Source organism: Solea solea, chromosome 4, assembly GCF_958295425.1.
Source record: "Solea solea chromosome 4, fSolSol10.1, whole genome shotgun sequence".
NCBI classification, from domain to species: Eukaryota; Metazoa; Chordata; class Actinopteri; order Pleuronectiformes; family Soleidae; genus Solea; species Solea solea.
In genome coordinates, this window is record NC_081137.1 from 21,727,244 (window position 1) to 21,740,144 (window position 12,901).

General features: G+C 42.3%; 1 protein-coding gene across 3 annotated transcripts in view; it reads right to left on the reverse strand.

The window, feature by feature from the left end:
• Positions 1-12,901, reverse strand: part of jade2 (jade family PHD finger 2) — a 136,652-nt gene that overhangs the window by 43,425 nt on the left and 80,326 nt on the right. For all 3 annotated transcript variants that reach the window (XM_058626977.1, XM_058626976.1, XM_058626973.1), the window contains exons 8-10: positions 10,353-10,469; positions 7,073-7,609; positions 5,942-6,106 (exon numbers count right to left, since the gene is read on the reverse strand). In XM_058626977.1, the coding sequence (XP_058482960.1) occupies positions 5,942-6,106; positions 7,073-7,609; positions 10,353-10,469 (819 nt within the window). The remainder of the gene's footprint in view (positions 1-5,941; positions 6,107-7,072; positions 7,610-10,352; positions 10,470-12,901) is intronic.

Sequence of the window (12,901 nt, forward strand, 5' to 3'; positions counted from 1 at the left end):
TTACTCCAAATCTTTTATTTGCAGCCTCATCTCAAACACTTTGGGGGGGAAATTGCACAAAACACAACAATGGACATGAAGTGAATCAAGACTCTTTAAGAGAAAAAGAGTCTTGAATGAGACAAGCTTGTCAAGGTCACCTTTATTTAAATAGAACATTTAAAACCAACCAGAGTTGTACCAAAGGGTTTAGAGAACAAAATAGAAGTAAAAAATCATCAGCATCACAACACAATAAACACAAGTTTGGTCTTAAGCCCTGACCTTGGGACAGTATAGTAGTAGCTCATTCGCCGATCTCAGGGGAAGTTCAGCAATGTACTGTTGTTGGTCTAAGCCCACATATACTAGACCGTTAAAATAATCCAACCTCGATGAAATGAAGGCAAGGATAACCCTCTCAAGGTCACTGGGAGAAAGTATAACTTTACTTTGGGGAATTTTGGAGCCTCAGCTCGTACAACAGAGCCAATCTGTTTGTCAAATTTAAAACTGCTATCCAAAGTGACACAGAGGCGTTTTGAAAGAGCGATTTTTGGCTGCAAGACGTCCAAGAGCATCAGCAGAGTCAACAAAACAATCACCAAACCAAATAATCCCCATCTTCCCTTCATTAAGACCGAGGAAATTCAGTTCCATCCTAAGTCCTAATGTCGTTAAGACAAGGCAACATGAGACGTGAGGGAATCATGACATTTAGCTTGTAAAGGAAGGTAAATTTGGACGTTTATGAAAAACAGAACCCAGAGGTAGCAAATGTAAAGAAAACAACAAGGGGCCTAGGGTGGAGCCTTGTGGGACACCACAGGTAAGGAGAAATCTCCCGTTTTTTGACTCAATTTAGTTACAACCTCTAAACACAAAAGCATTCATTCCCAACTAATGTCAACATGCTTCACAGACCTCTTTTCTGCTTTTACAGCACACACATTGGCACACATCGTAACATACTTCTTTGAGGAATTTACCTCAGGTGGAACTGTGGGCTTGTAGTGGTTTGTTAAAAGGCACTCCTGTGGTTGACTGCACACACAAATGCACACACGCACACACACAAACCACCTTTAGCCTATTTCACAAACAGCACACAGGCCAAAAAGAATAAAGTAACGATTACCAGCTAATTTACATTACCCAGTCACAGAGCCGCACATTGTTTCGACATGCACTCGGATTGGATGAGTGATGTGGGTGAAGGGAAGGAGGGAGTGTGTTTTGTGTGTGTGTGTGTGTGTGTGTGTGTGTGTGTGTGTTTGTGTGTCTGTGGGGTGGCACTTTGGAGAGTAGCACAGAAATGGAGAAAGCTCACCAGTGCATTAGGGACAGCACAGAGCAATTCACTCCACTGGGCAACACTTCAAAGTAGAAGAGGCGGGGTGATAATCCACCCCAACATTAGCCCCTGGAATCTTCCACCACTGCCAACGTGCACACACACACACACACATATTCATAAGAGCAGCAGGCTGCAGGGTTTTGGTCACGGGGTCTGATTGGGTTGGGGTCTGGGGATAACGGGATGGAAGGATGGAGGGCATTTTTCAATTTGCCAGCAAATCACAGATGATTGCAAAAACTCTCTTGTGCACAGATTCACGCACACACACACAGACACACACACACACACACACAACCCGACACAAACATAACGCTGTCCGTACAACACACGTCTCCACGGTAAAGACCTCGCGCTTGAACCCAGAGAGGCAAAAATAAGAAGTGGGCAGAGCATTGCGCTCACAATGCCGAGTGGTTCCCAACCAAATATGGGTTAAAAAAAGAAAATGGGTCAGCAATCAACGATGAGACTCTTCTTATTTCTTACAGGTGCTAAAGTGTGATTAAAAAAAGAAGAAAAGGAGGTGTGGAAGAGGAGGGAAGCAGACGGATGAGGAGGAAAGAAGATTGTATATTGACAGCCACGAGCATGAGTAGCAGTGAGGTGCCAACGTTCATTCGACTCGATACGTGGCCGATTGATGATCAATTCCCCTCATGGGAAACCTGTCAGTGGCAAACACGTTCAATCCTCCGATCTGTGTCAGCCTTTCAATGAATGCTGCTCGCTTTGAAGCAGCCAGAGACCCAACAACTTGTTTTCCATCAAAGGTATTTTGAGTTTTTTTTTTTCTGATTCTGCCATCCTGCTGCCTTTTGTCCTCAGAGTATCTTAACTATCTTAAGTGCTATATGAATACAATAATATTATATTGTGTTGTACTCTGAATCATCCGCAGCGCTGCTTCAGAGCCTCAGCACAACACATTGAATGGATAACAGCGTCTGTGAGAGCTCAGTTCACCGTCGCTTCCAGAAAAACATGCAATTCAGTTTTTAGAAAAGCCATAAATACTCCCAACAAATATGTATTATATAGAACTGCCAAAACAGAAACAACATCTGTCAGAGGCACAACATCACATGGAGACATTTGTTATGAACAAGTACCAACACACTTTTGGTATTTGTGGTTAGTCAAGTGTGAACTTGTGTCATTTATTTCTTGTTGAGTTTCTTATGTAAAGAAAACTACTGTATGTCTCAGTATAAGTTGATGTAAGATAATATTATTATCAGCCTGATCACGAACAGACTTTCTGTCTTAAGTAACGACATCTGTGGAAGATCTGAGTGACTGTGTCGAGTTTGGATGTCAATAATGTATCGTGTACGGCGAGTGTGTTTCTCAGAAATCCTGGTAGAGCTGCATGGAGAACTGAAACGATTAATCCATTATTATAATCCATTACTAAATGAATCGTCAACTACTTTGATAATCTATTAATTTTCCTTACTCATCGTTTTAGCTTCTTAAATGTGAATATTTTCTGGTTTCTTTGCTCCATATAAACAAAGAAATCATTAAAACTGAATCATTTTAGACAAAACAAGACATTGGAGAACCTCATTATTTCAAGGTTATGCCCCGAATGATGAATCGGTTCATCGAGAAAAAGAATCGACAGATTAATCGATTATGAAAATAACCGTTAGTTGCAGCTCTGGCTGCATGATGTCGTCACAACATCCTATTGCAATTATTTTTGTCGGATATTGCGATCAATAATTGGACATTTCTGTAAATTTTTGTCTACAAACAAAACAGATTTGGTCATTTATCATCCTGTCATTTATATAATTATCATTTATTATTGTACTGAGATAGATTATGTGTTAGTCTTTCCTTAAACTCATTTTTGTTTACGATTGACTGACAAGTTCACTACACGGGTCGACGTAAACGATCAATCCGATCAATACAATAGCGGCTTAATTGTTCTGATGAGATAAGCCAAGTTGAGGCCTTTAAACCTTTACAGAGACCTTAAGTGGTTACGTTTCCAGCTACACAAACACGCATCAATAACAGTCGTAGTGGGGAGAAGAAGTTCTGGAGAGTTCACTCGGGTCAGGAGGTTACAATCGATAAACCCTGACCACACTGGAGACGAGTGTACGGGAGGAAAAAATATAATACATCGCACAACTCGCACAGACAAGGCCACATAATTGAGGAAAACAGATCCATAAACGCACAAAATCTGCCGTCAAAGGTGTTAAAACCTTGTAGCTAATGGGTGACGGTGCGGCTTTGTGAGAAATATTTTGTTTTGGCTCCATCGTTTAAGTTAAGGAGCGAGAATGTGTCACGTTAAGAATCCAAGCAGCTCAGCAGGACGCTGATATGCTAATGGGAAAACCAACGAACAATTAAAATATGTCATGCAATTACTTTCTATTTGTGTGTGTGTGGGTTTTTTTTTTCTCCATATGGGTCATAATATGGCTGATATACAACCATTTAATTGCCAAAAGGTCGTCCCACTGTGAGCCAAATTAAATCAACCAAGCTGAACCGAACCGAGGCAAGAGGATCAAATCACATGCCGAGGATATGAAGGGAATAAAGCGTTGAGGACTCACACACACACACACACACGGTGAGTTTTAGGTTTATCTTACAGATTGCTGAAAGAAAAACGCATAACAACTCGCTAAAGAGGTTTGTGGTGGAAACTTTTCCAAGGTTTAGTGTCACAGAGTAAGCAAACACTACAGGATAGACTGTGGTAAAGATATTAAACACGTGTCCAATCATAAGACTGCAGTCAACTGTATCCGTTAACTCGTGGTTGCAGTGGATGTTTAGGCTGCAGGCTGTCGATCGGATTCCGCCGAGTGAGTCGCGGGTCAGAAAGAGGTTTTGAGAGCAACGGCTCTGCAGTGAATGCCAATCAAGAATCAAAGCGCTGCAAACACGAGCCCGAGCCTGAAGTAAGGTTACGGACACGGGCAGAACCAATCCGAGAAAACCCGGAGAGGAGGACATTTACATAGTGGTTAGTATTCAGCTGCCAAGTGTGAGCTGTGATACTGAAGGCACTGCAGGAACACTTCAGGGTTCTCACAGATTTCTTCTGCTTTCACAGTTTCCTCTTTGATCACATCTGAGTAAATGTTAACTACTAATAGTAAATCTAAAAGTCAGAGAGAGATATGGCAAAAAATATGATTTTTTTTAACAGTAAAATCATTTTTTATATCTATTTTTTAAATTATTAACTATAACTATTTGGCAAGTTACCTAAACGTGCAAACAAACAATTTCCATATGTAAAAATAAAAAACAGCCCTAAAGGAAAGAAATTTAACAAATATTAGGCGAAAGAACATTTCTGAACAGATTTGTGCAACCTGTGCCAAGAACAAAGGACATTTAAGTTTGTATAACCTGAAGTACACACAGTCTCAGACAACAACAGTGTGGACTTTTTTGAAAAAGTCAAGTTGTGTTGCCGTCCTGTTGTTGTGTGTCACTTGTCGTTTTGGGGGAAAAGCCAAACCAGTTCTGTGTAACGGAGGTGGAGTTCTTTTTAGGGACCAACTTCTACGTTTTTTTTTTTGTTTTCATCATTTTCAGCCACACTTAGGGGCTGAAACAGGGCGGGGAATTGTCTCTCTGGTGATTTGGCTGAAGGAATAATGCATGTGAGTAAGTGCAAAGAACAGCAAAAGATAGAATGTGCCCTGTAAACGATACAATGATCTCTGCCTTGGCCGGTTGTCAACAATTTAGAGTCTAGTCCTTCACGATCTAATATCATAATATCTCCCACCCCTAGTTACCGGCACAACAGACACAGGTGACCAGGTAATCACCTGACATCACCTGATCCCATTCTGCAAAAGGCGGTGACCAGTTTTCAACCTAAAGTGTCTACACTGTGGTCATTAGGCAGACTCATTTCTACTCCATTAGCTGAATCAAGCATCACTCGGTAGGTTAAAATCAGACCTGGACCTCCGGAGTCCCCGAGCAGCTCCGTCTGTGGGACGCGTTTACAGTCTGCTGGATCAAAGGCTTCCTCTACATGACATGAAGCTGCACAAACACTATCATCTCGCTGTGTGGATAACTCCGGCACAGCGGCGCACAGCAGGGGACCTCGGAGTTTTCCTCCACATTGCCCAAGTCTCTCAGAAAAGAAGAGGAGAGTCGTATCCAATTACAACCGATACCGCCCACAGTGTTCTTACTGGAGATATCGCACGTCCCGAAACACAAAAAAAAATTATTCTGCTCAGCTTCTGGGTCACCTGAGACTAAATTTGAGCTCTTTATAAAGTCAGTGGTGATCTATTACATACAAGACCACACTATCATCCAATCAATAACTACTGTATATCATTCAGCCACTTCAGTATGCCATCACGCTTCAGGCTACTGTTCTAATTTAACCTCAATATTCTTTAAAAAACAATCTTTTTAATTATCAATGAACAAATGCAAACACACACACACACACGATGCATTCACTTAGACAGCTTATCCCTAAACTTGAGCATATCCAGTGAATAATTCAGCCTGATAAAAGGATAACAAAACGAGTGCAAGCGCGTGCACACACACACACAGACACACACACAGACACACACTCACCCTCTCCAGGTCTTGTCGCAGGTGCGTGAAGAGTTTGAGGCGTCTGTAGAGGACGTCCTGCTCCTGCTGGGCCAGGTTGTCCACCTCGTCCCTCTTTAAGGTCACTAGGGGCTGATTAAAGTTGGCCTTCCTCTTCAACTTCCAGAACTGATAGAGAAAGTCCACCTTGAAGACAAAACACGAAAAAGCCAATGTCTTAATTGTCTTTAGTGCTTGTGACACGTTCATTTGAGCAAGATTTTGGGATAATTGTGATCGCCTTTGACCTGTAACGATAATAATTTGATATATTTTGTTAAGTAATGTACTTTTCATGAGCCGATAATGTTGCCAACACTCTTTAAATCCCCATCAAGGTAATGGACTGCAGACTTCACCTTGCTTTATCGCCTCTGCCACAACGTCCGGGGCAAAGCACCTCAGAGTAGAGGAGTGAAATATTCAGTTCCACTTTTTTTAACACCTTTTTTTTTGGCTTATTTTAACCATAAAAGGGCCAGAAAATGTCGTGTAAGTAAAAACTTTTGCCCATTTTTCCAGAATAACTTTCAATATCTGGCAGTTATTGTACTTCAAATACTGTATTAACAATATATTTTTAGAAAAAACACTGCAATTGTACACAAACACCAGATTTTGCGTGTTAAATTTGGATTTTGATATTTAAAGTAACATGTGTTTGGGTTTTTGTCTCAATGTCTCAAAAACAGGCCCAACTAAATGGAAACTATGTACAGTACAGGGTTAGTCTTTCAAACTCTCTCCTCTCTGGTGACAAAGACGCTGATTCACCGGCAATGATCCTGCAACGGCGCGAGTGAAATTACCGTAATAACCACACGTTGGCTTTGACGTGCAACTTGGAATTTAAAGGGTTACGACAGTGTGTTGTCTTTTGTTTCCTTTCCTGTAAAGTACAATAGAACTGTAGAAGACAGCGATTCCCAGGCTGCATCCTGACATCATCAGACAAGGGCATATGTTATTGTTTCGATTGAGAGAGAGAGAGAGAGAGAGAGCCCTGGAGCTACAAATTACATACTGTGCATTTAAATCAGATTTGTCCCCTCCCCTCAAACCTCAGCTGTGGGTTTCAGAAGCTTCAAGCTTTTAATTATTAACATACAGTACCTGGGAGTCGGGCAGGCCCAGGTTCTCAGCCACCTCCCTCGGGTCCACCAGTCGGTAAAACTCGTCCTCCAGCTCCTGGAGCTTCTGCTTCCTCTGGCTCACTTTCTCTCTCTCGAGCTGGTCCCGCTCCGCTCGCTCTGACGCCGACACGGCCACGGACACGGGGAAGGGTATCGACCTCTGCTCCGGGACGCTCACGGCGCTCGACTGGTGCTGCTGCTCGAGCCGGTGCTCAGAGCCCATGCAGGGGCCGGCCCAGTCGGGTCTGGCTGTGCCGTGTGTTCCGTTCACGGTGGATATGGCGACGTGGTTGCCGTTGTTTACACTGGTTGAACTGGAGGTGGAGGTGCTGCTGCTGCTGCTGCTGCTGCTGCTACTGCTGCTGCTGCTGCTGCTGCTGCCGGCGGTGCAGCTGTGATCCAGGCAGAAGGACTTGAAGCGCACCTCGTCGTTCTCGGCCAGGATGGTCCTCATCTCCAGGCCGTGGTCGAAGGCGCACGTCACATGGAAGGCCACGATGCAGGAGGGCATGGAGCACTGCGGGGAGAAGGCAGAGAGGGAAGGGAGATGAGAAAGCGAAGGAAGGAAGGAAGTGCCCGTGCTACTGAACGTGTCAAAAAAAAGATGCCAGGAAGTGACATTTTGTCACAACTGCTTGTTTCCAGGTGTCATTTTCAGTCAATTTCTTGGGTTTTTAAGGCTAAAACGACTTCAGTCACAACAAACACGGCTCCCCCACGTTCAGCTGACATTTCAATATGTGTGTGTGCATGTTTGTGTGTGTGTGTGTGTGTGTCATGTCCATGTCGGCACTATCCATTACAGGTCAGAGTCAGAGGCGGCCTCCCACTGAGTCCCTCCCGGCATTGTGTCAGTTTTTAACGGTGTGCTTTAAAAGCACGGACTGACAAAGTACGTGGAACATTTTTACAGCAGAACTCTGAACCTTACAATTACAGGTTAAAAGAATGTCGCATGTTAAGTAGAAGATAATAGAAAAAGTATCAGAGGCGATGTACAAGATGTGACATCTGGGTATTTGTTTGACTTTTAATCACATTATCTGTTGTGCAATGTGGAGCTTTATGTATCAAATGTTAAAAGGAAAGCCGACTCAATTAATAATAGTATTGAACAGAGTATTTGTTTATATAAAAATATGCCCATTATCTCAAACATGCTGTTTGGCAACATTAGAAAACTCGACGCTGACGTGATTGGAAGCGAGTTCAGACTTCAGAGTCATTTGTCACAGGAATCTAAACCCATCACCACTTAGAATTTTAAAATTCTACCTTGTCAAGAAAATAAATCCTGCCTTGACAGCCCAGCGAAAGTATATCAGTGTCAGTATCCATCACATCCTGTAGTTGTCCTGAAAAAGGAGAACGACTGATGGATGGAACGAGAGCCTCACAGCTGAGGGGAGACTGAGGATTTCTGCTGCTTTCTGATGCTGATCGATCATTTTTAAATATTTTGATTCTGAAGTACAGGCGGAATATACAAGAATATACAAGAATCCAATATCTCTATTTACATGTTTTTTTCTGTCAGTGTTAGTTTGTGAGAATCTTCGATGCCAAATGTATAATGGTAAAAACAAGTATTTACACTTGTTTACATCATATTATTAAGGTTTTATGAATAATTTTCTTAGCTTGGTCCATAAAATGTCAAAATGTGGTGATGTGCATTTCCAAAAGCCTTAAAAATATCCAGTTCACGCCCGCAGAGAAGCAAAGAAACCAGAATATTTACATTTCTAACAAACAGATTGAAGGAGCACTCTGAAAACACCTGATTGTATGAATTATTGTTTATTATGACCCCAGAATGAGCCTTTTGCAGTTTATCTATATATAACATTTTGTACCACCATGTTTTTATTAAAAACAAGCCCCAAAAGACAAACTAAGCATCTTTTAAATCGCTGAATTTAACAAACTATGGCTTTAAACGATAATCAAGAGTTGGTGATTCATGCAGAAGTCATTATTTATTAATTGAATGATCCATTGTTGCAGCCCAACTCAGTGTGGGAGCATAAGATGTGCAGATTATACCATCTGTTGCAGCTCTACATTGACGCTACTGTATGTTCTACAAATGGAACTAAGTAAAACTAACTTTCAAAATGTATCTAATTTGCAAAGCAGCCGACGCGAGGACACCACCGCGCTCCTCTACAGCCTGTGAAACGAGATGAAGAAGCAGCAGCAGCATTTTCTTAATGAGCAAACGGGATGTCACCCCGTTACTAAAGACTGCTGCTGCTGCTGCTGCTGCTGCTGCTGCTGCTGCTGCTGCTGCTGCTGCCTCACAGACAGATTCTCTGTGAGCTTCAGCAGACGCGGCGCAGGTCTGACTGGCTGACCTTCCTTTAATAACGCACTAATTAAGTGTCTCATTACACTCGCAGAACTCGCCAATTAAAAACTGCGTATTAGACACTCGACTGTCATCGCCGCGGGAACAACCGCAAATCACGGGACGGTGACAGGCGTTACCAAAACAAAACAAAAAGATGAAGAGAGGTGAAGAGAGGTTCATCCTTCACAAAGACGTACAGAAAACTATCGATAAACGTCGAGAATTGAATGCTTTTCTTATTCCCTCAGAGTCTATTGTGCTCGGTATATAAAGATCTGTACATTCTTTACTCCTGTGGGTCATTCAGGGTCAAGGAGTCTCTGTGAAGAAATCTAGAAATATTCACCGCTATACAGACGAGCACTTAGACACACTTGTTAATTTCCATCACACAGAGTGCGTTTTGTGGAATAATATTCTGTATGTGCACGACTACAGACGGGAACACGGAAATTCAGAGAAGTGCAGTTCACCTCCCGGGGGCCACCTTTAATGCTGAACAACGTTCAGGCTAATAACTGCAGAGTGGGTTTGTGTGATTGTGTCGGCGGGGGGTTTGTTTGTGTTCTCAGTGGCGCAGCTGAAGAAGTGCCGACTTGAAACGGATCCACCCACACACACACACACACACACACACACGCACACACACAGCGCTGTTAGTCATTCACCGAAGTCGCAATAAAAACGCTGCGTCGTTGCAAATCCTGCACACTAGAGCATTAAATATGATTCTCCACAAACGTGCGGCGAGGATATAAATCATTTGATAATTGTATTTATTCTGTAGTTTCTAAAAAGAACAATGAAAACTTAAAAAAAACTGCTTCACCCTTCACTGAAACTTTATGAATGGCACGTGTGTGTGTGTGTGTGTGTGTGTGTGTGTGTGTGTGTGTGTGTGTCGTACCTGTATGCAGGTTCCAGTGTGTTCTCGACACAGGCTGCAGGACAAGGCCCAGCGGCTGGCAGGGATGTGGGACACCTTGGTTATGGGTTCCATCTTCTCTGGGCAGCCTATGCTCACCTAAGAGGGAACACAGAACATGGATATTATTTATACACAAAAGTTTCAACCATTTTGAAATTTTGTGTGTTACATTTGAACAGTATATAACATATTCAAAAAAACCATAAAAGGACCGGAAAATGTCCCGTGTGTAAGTGCTTTACTCCATTTTCCAATTTACTGCCATGTTAAAATAGTGTATTAAGAAAAACAAGTTGTGGTTGTACATGAGCACCAGTTTTGGCGTGTGAAATTTGAACAGTACAAATGTCTCAAACAGTCTCCATGTCCAAAAACAGGCCAAAAAATGGAAACATCTGTACAGGCATATTTTTTATTTATTTTTTTTCCACTTTTTCCTCCTCTCTGGTGACAAAGACTCTGATTTGCCGGCTTCCTGCAGCATCGTGAGTGAAATTACCGTAATAATCACAACAGACTTTAACGTGCAACTTCTCAGCTTTTCAGAAACCGTTGGCGTTGGTAATTATGCGACAAACTGTAGTTGCAAAGTGTTAATATGAATATGAATAAATCCTTATATTCAAAATAAAGGAAAACTTCACTCAACTAGAGCGCTGCACACTGTCATTTGTTTTGTTATTTGAAGACGGAAACATATCAACTGAAATAGTTCATTAACCCTCAGCTAAAAAGCCTTTTGAAGACGGTTTCTTGACTTTCCTCCAAATTTCACGGCCAAGATGGTGGATTAGCACGTCTGTGATAGAAGCCCGGGCAGAGAGGACACATGTGCTCTGAGAACATCATTGTGAAGCCCAGTGTGACTGTGACACTCTGTCTCTGTCTCTATTCAAAACCACTCTGGCTCTGACCCTCGCTTCACCAAACGCAGCCCAGAAGTTACTGACCTGTGCCAAGCAGCCATGCAGAATAAAGTGAAGAGTACTCATCACCAAAGAGCCACTTTTCTTTTCCTTCCCTTCCTTCCTTCCTTCCTTCCTTCCTTCCTGCACTGCCTATTTCCAAAAAACCATTCCCCCTCTTTTTTATTCCTCATACTGTACTTGTGGCGCAGCCCGGCCCTCGATTCCTTGTCCTTCACGCTTGAATTAAAAAGCTGACAAGTGATCTCCACTGCTCGCTCTCCTCCCTCTCTTGGTCCACATGTATTTTTTATTTTCTCCCCTTTCTTTCCCCCAAACTTCCTCAGAGCCCGCAGCCTCTTGTGTCTCCGTGTCATCGACGTCTCCGTGTGGCACGTTCGATACAAGCGGAGGTCAATTTACACTCCACTGAAGACGTCAATAAAAAAAAAAAAGTACACTTCACACGACGCCGACGCTGTCAGCCTTCGCTTGTGTTTAACAGCTGATCAAAGAACGGAGGGATGGCAAAAAAAAGGATTTGTAGTCTTTATTTTAACCATGATGTCCACACATACAGCACAGAACAGGCCACATGCACACATGATGCTAACTTCCATTCATTTGGACGGATTAAACAAAGCCTTATCCTGACGGGTTAATCCCTAACCTTAACCTAACCAAAATTTTTGTCCTGAACTTTTCCCCCACTTAGGCAAATGTAGAATAAACTTAAAATCATTATGATGCTGTTTTTTTAATTCACATTCTATTACAGTCGGATTAAATTTGACACTTTTTTTTATGTATTTATTTATTTGATTTTTTTCAGATCTTTTACCCATAAAAAGTGAGTTTGACATCCATTTTTTTCCAATCCCAACTTCCTCTGTTGTTGTCGTGGGAATGACACATGTATCTCAGATCCACTGTCTGATGATCGAATATTTAAATTATAAATTAAATTTAAAATTTATCTCTGGAAATTTGTAAGAAAAAAAAAAGGAAAGAAAAAAAAGTTATATTTTTTGGTTGAAGTGGCCCTTTAAGCTCTTCCTCACCATGTTTTAGTCTCCAATAAGACTACTGGTCCTAACAAGGTCAGTGTTCATTCACATTGAACTTTTATTCATGAACACAGGGAGGAATTCACAAGCACCCGTTTCCTTTTTTTAGCACGGCCAGGTAGGAATGACACACCTTTATTCTGCCTTTATGTGACACTAGTATAAAGACAGGAGACTAATGGAGTTTTTTCTCCCATTCAAAGACAAATCGATGGTAAAACATGGCGTGGGTTTGCAGGTGCAGGAGGACGACAACCTCTCGCTGGTTACGTCTCGTCTCAACGAAACAACGGCGGCATTGGACAAAATACACAGCGTGACATTTCTAACATCGCACAGGTGCAGAGGGAGCGAGTTTCACTTTTGAACATGTGAGTTTGTGCGAGTGAAAGTGTCTTTAAAGATAGACTCACACTCTCTGTCTCTCTCTCTGAGGGCAGAATGAAGCTACACAAACACACACACACACACCACTGCTGGGGGCTGTATCGTTTGTACACTGGGTGACACATTCACACACACACACACACACACATGCATACGGCATTCTCTTTGA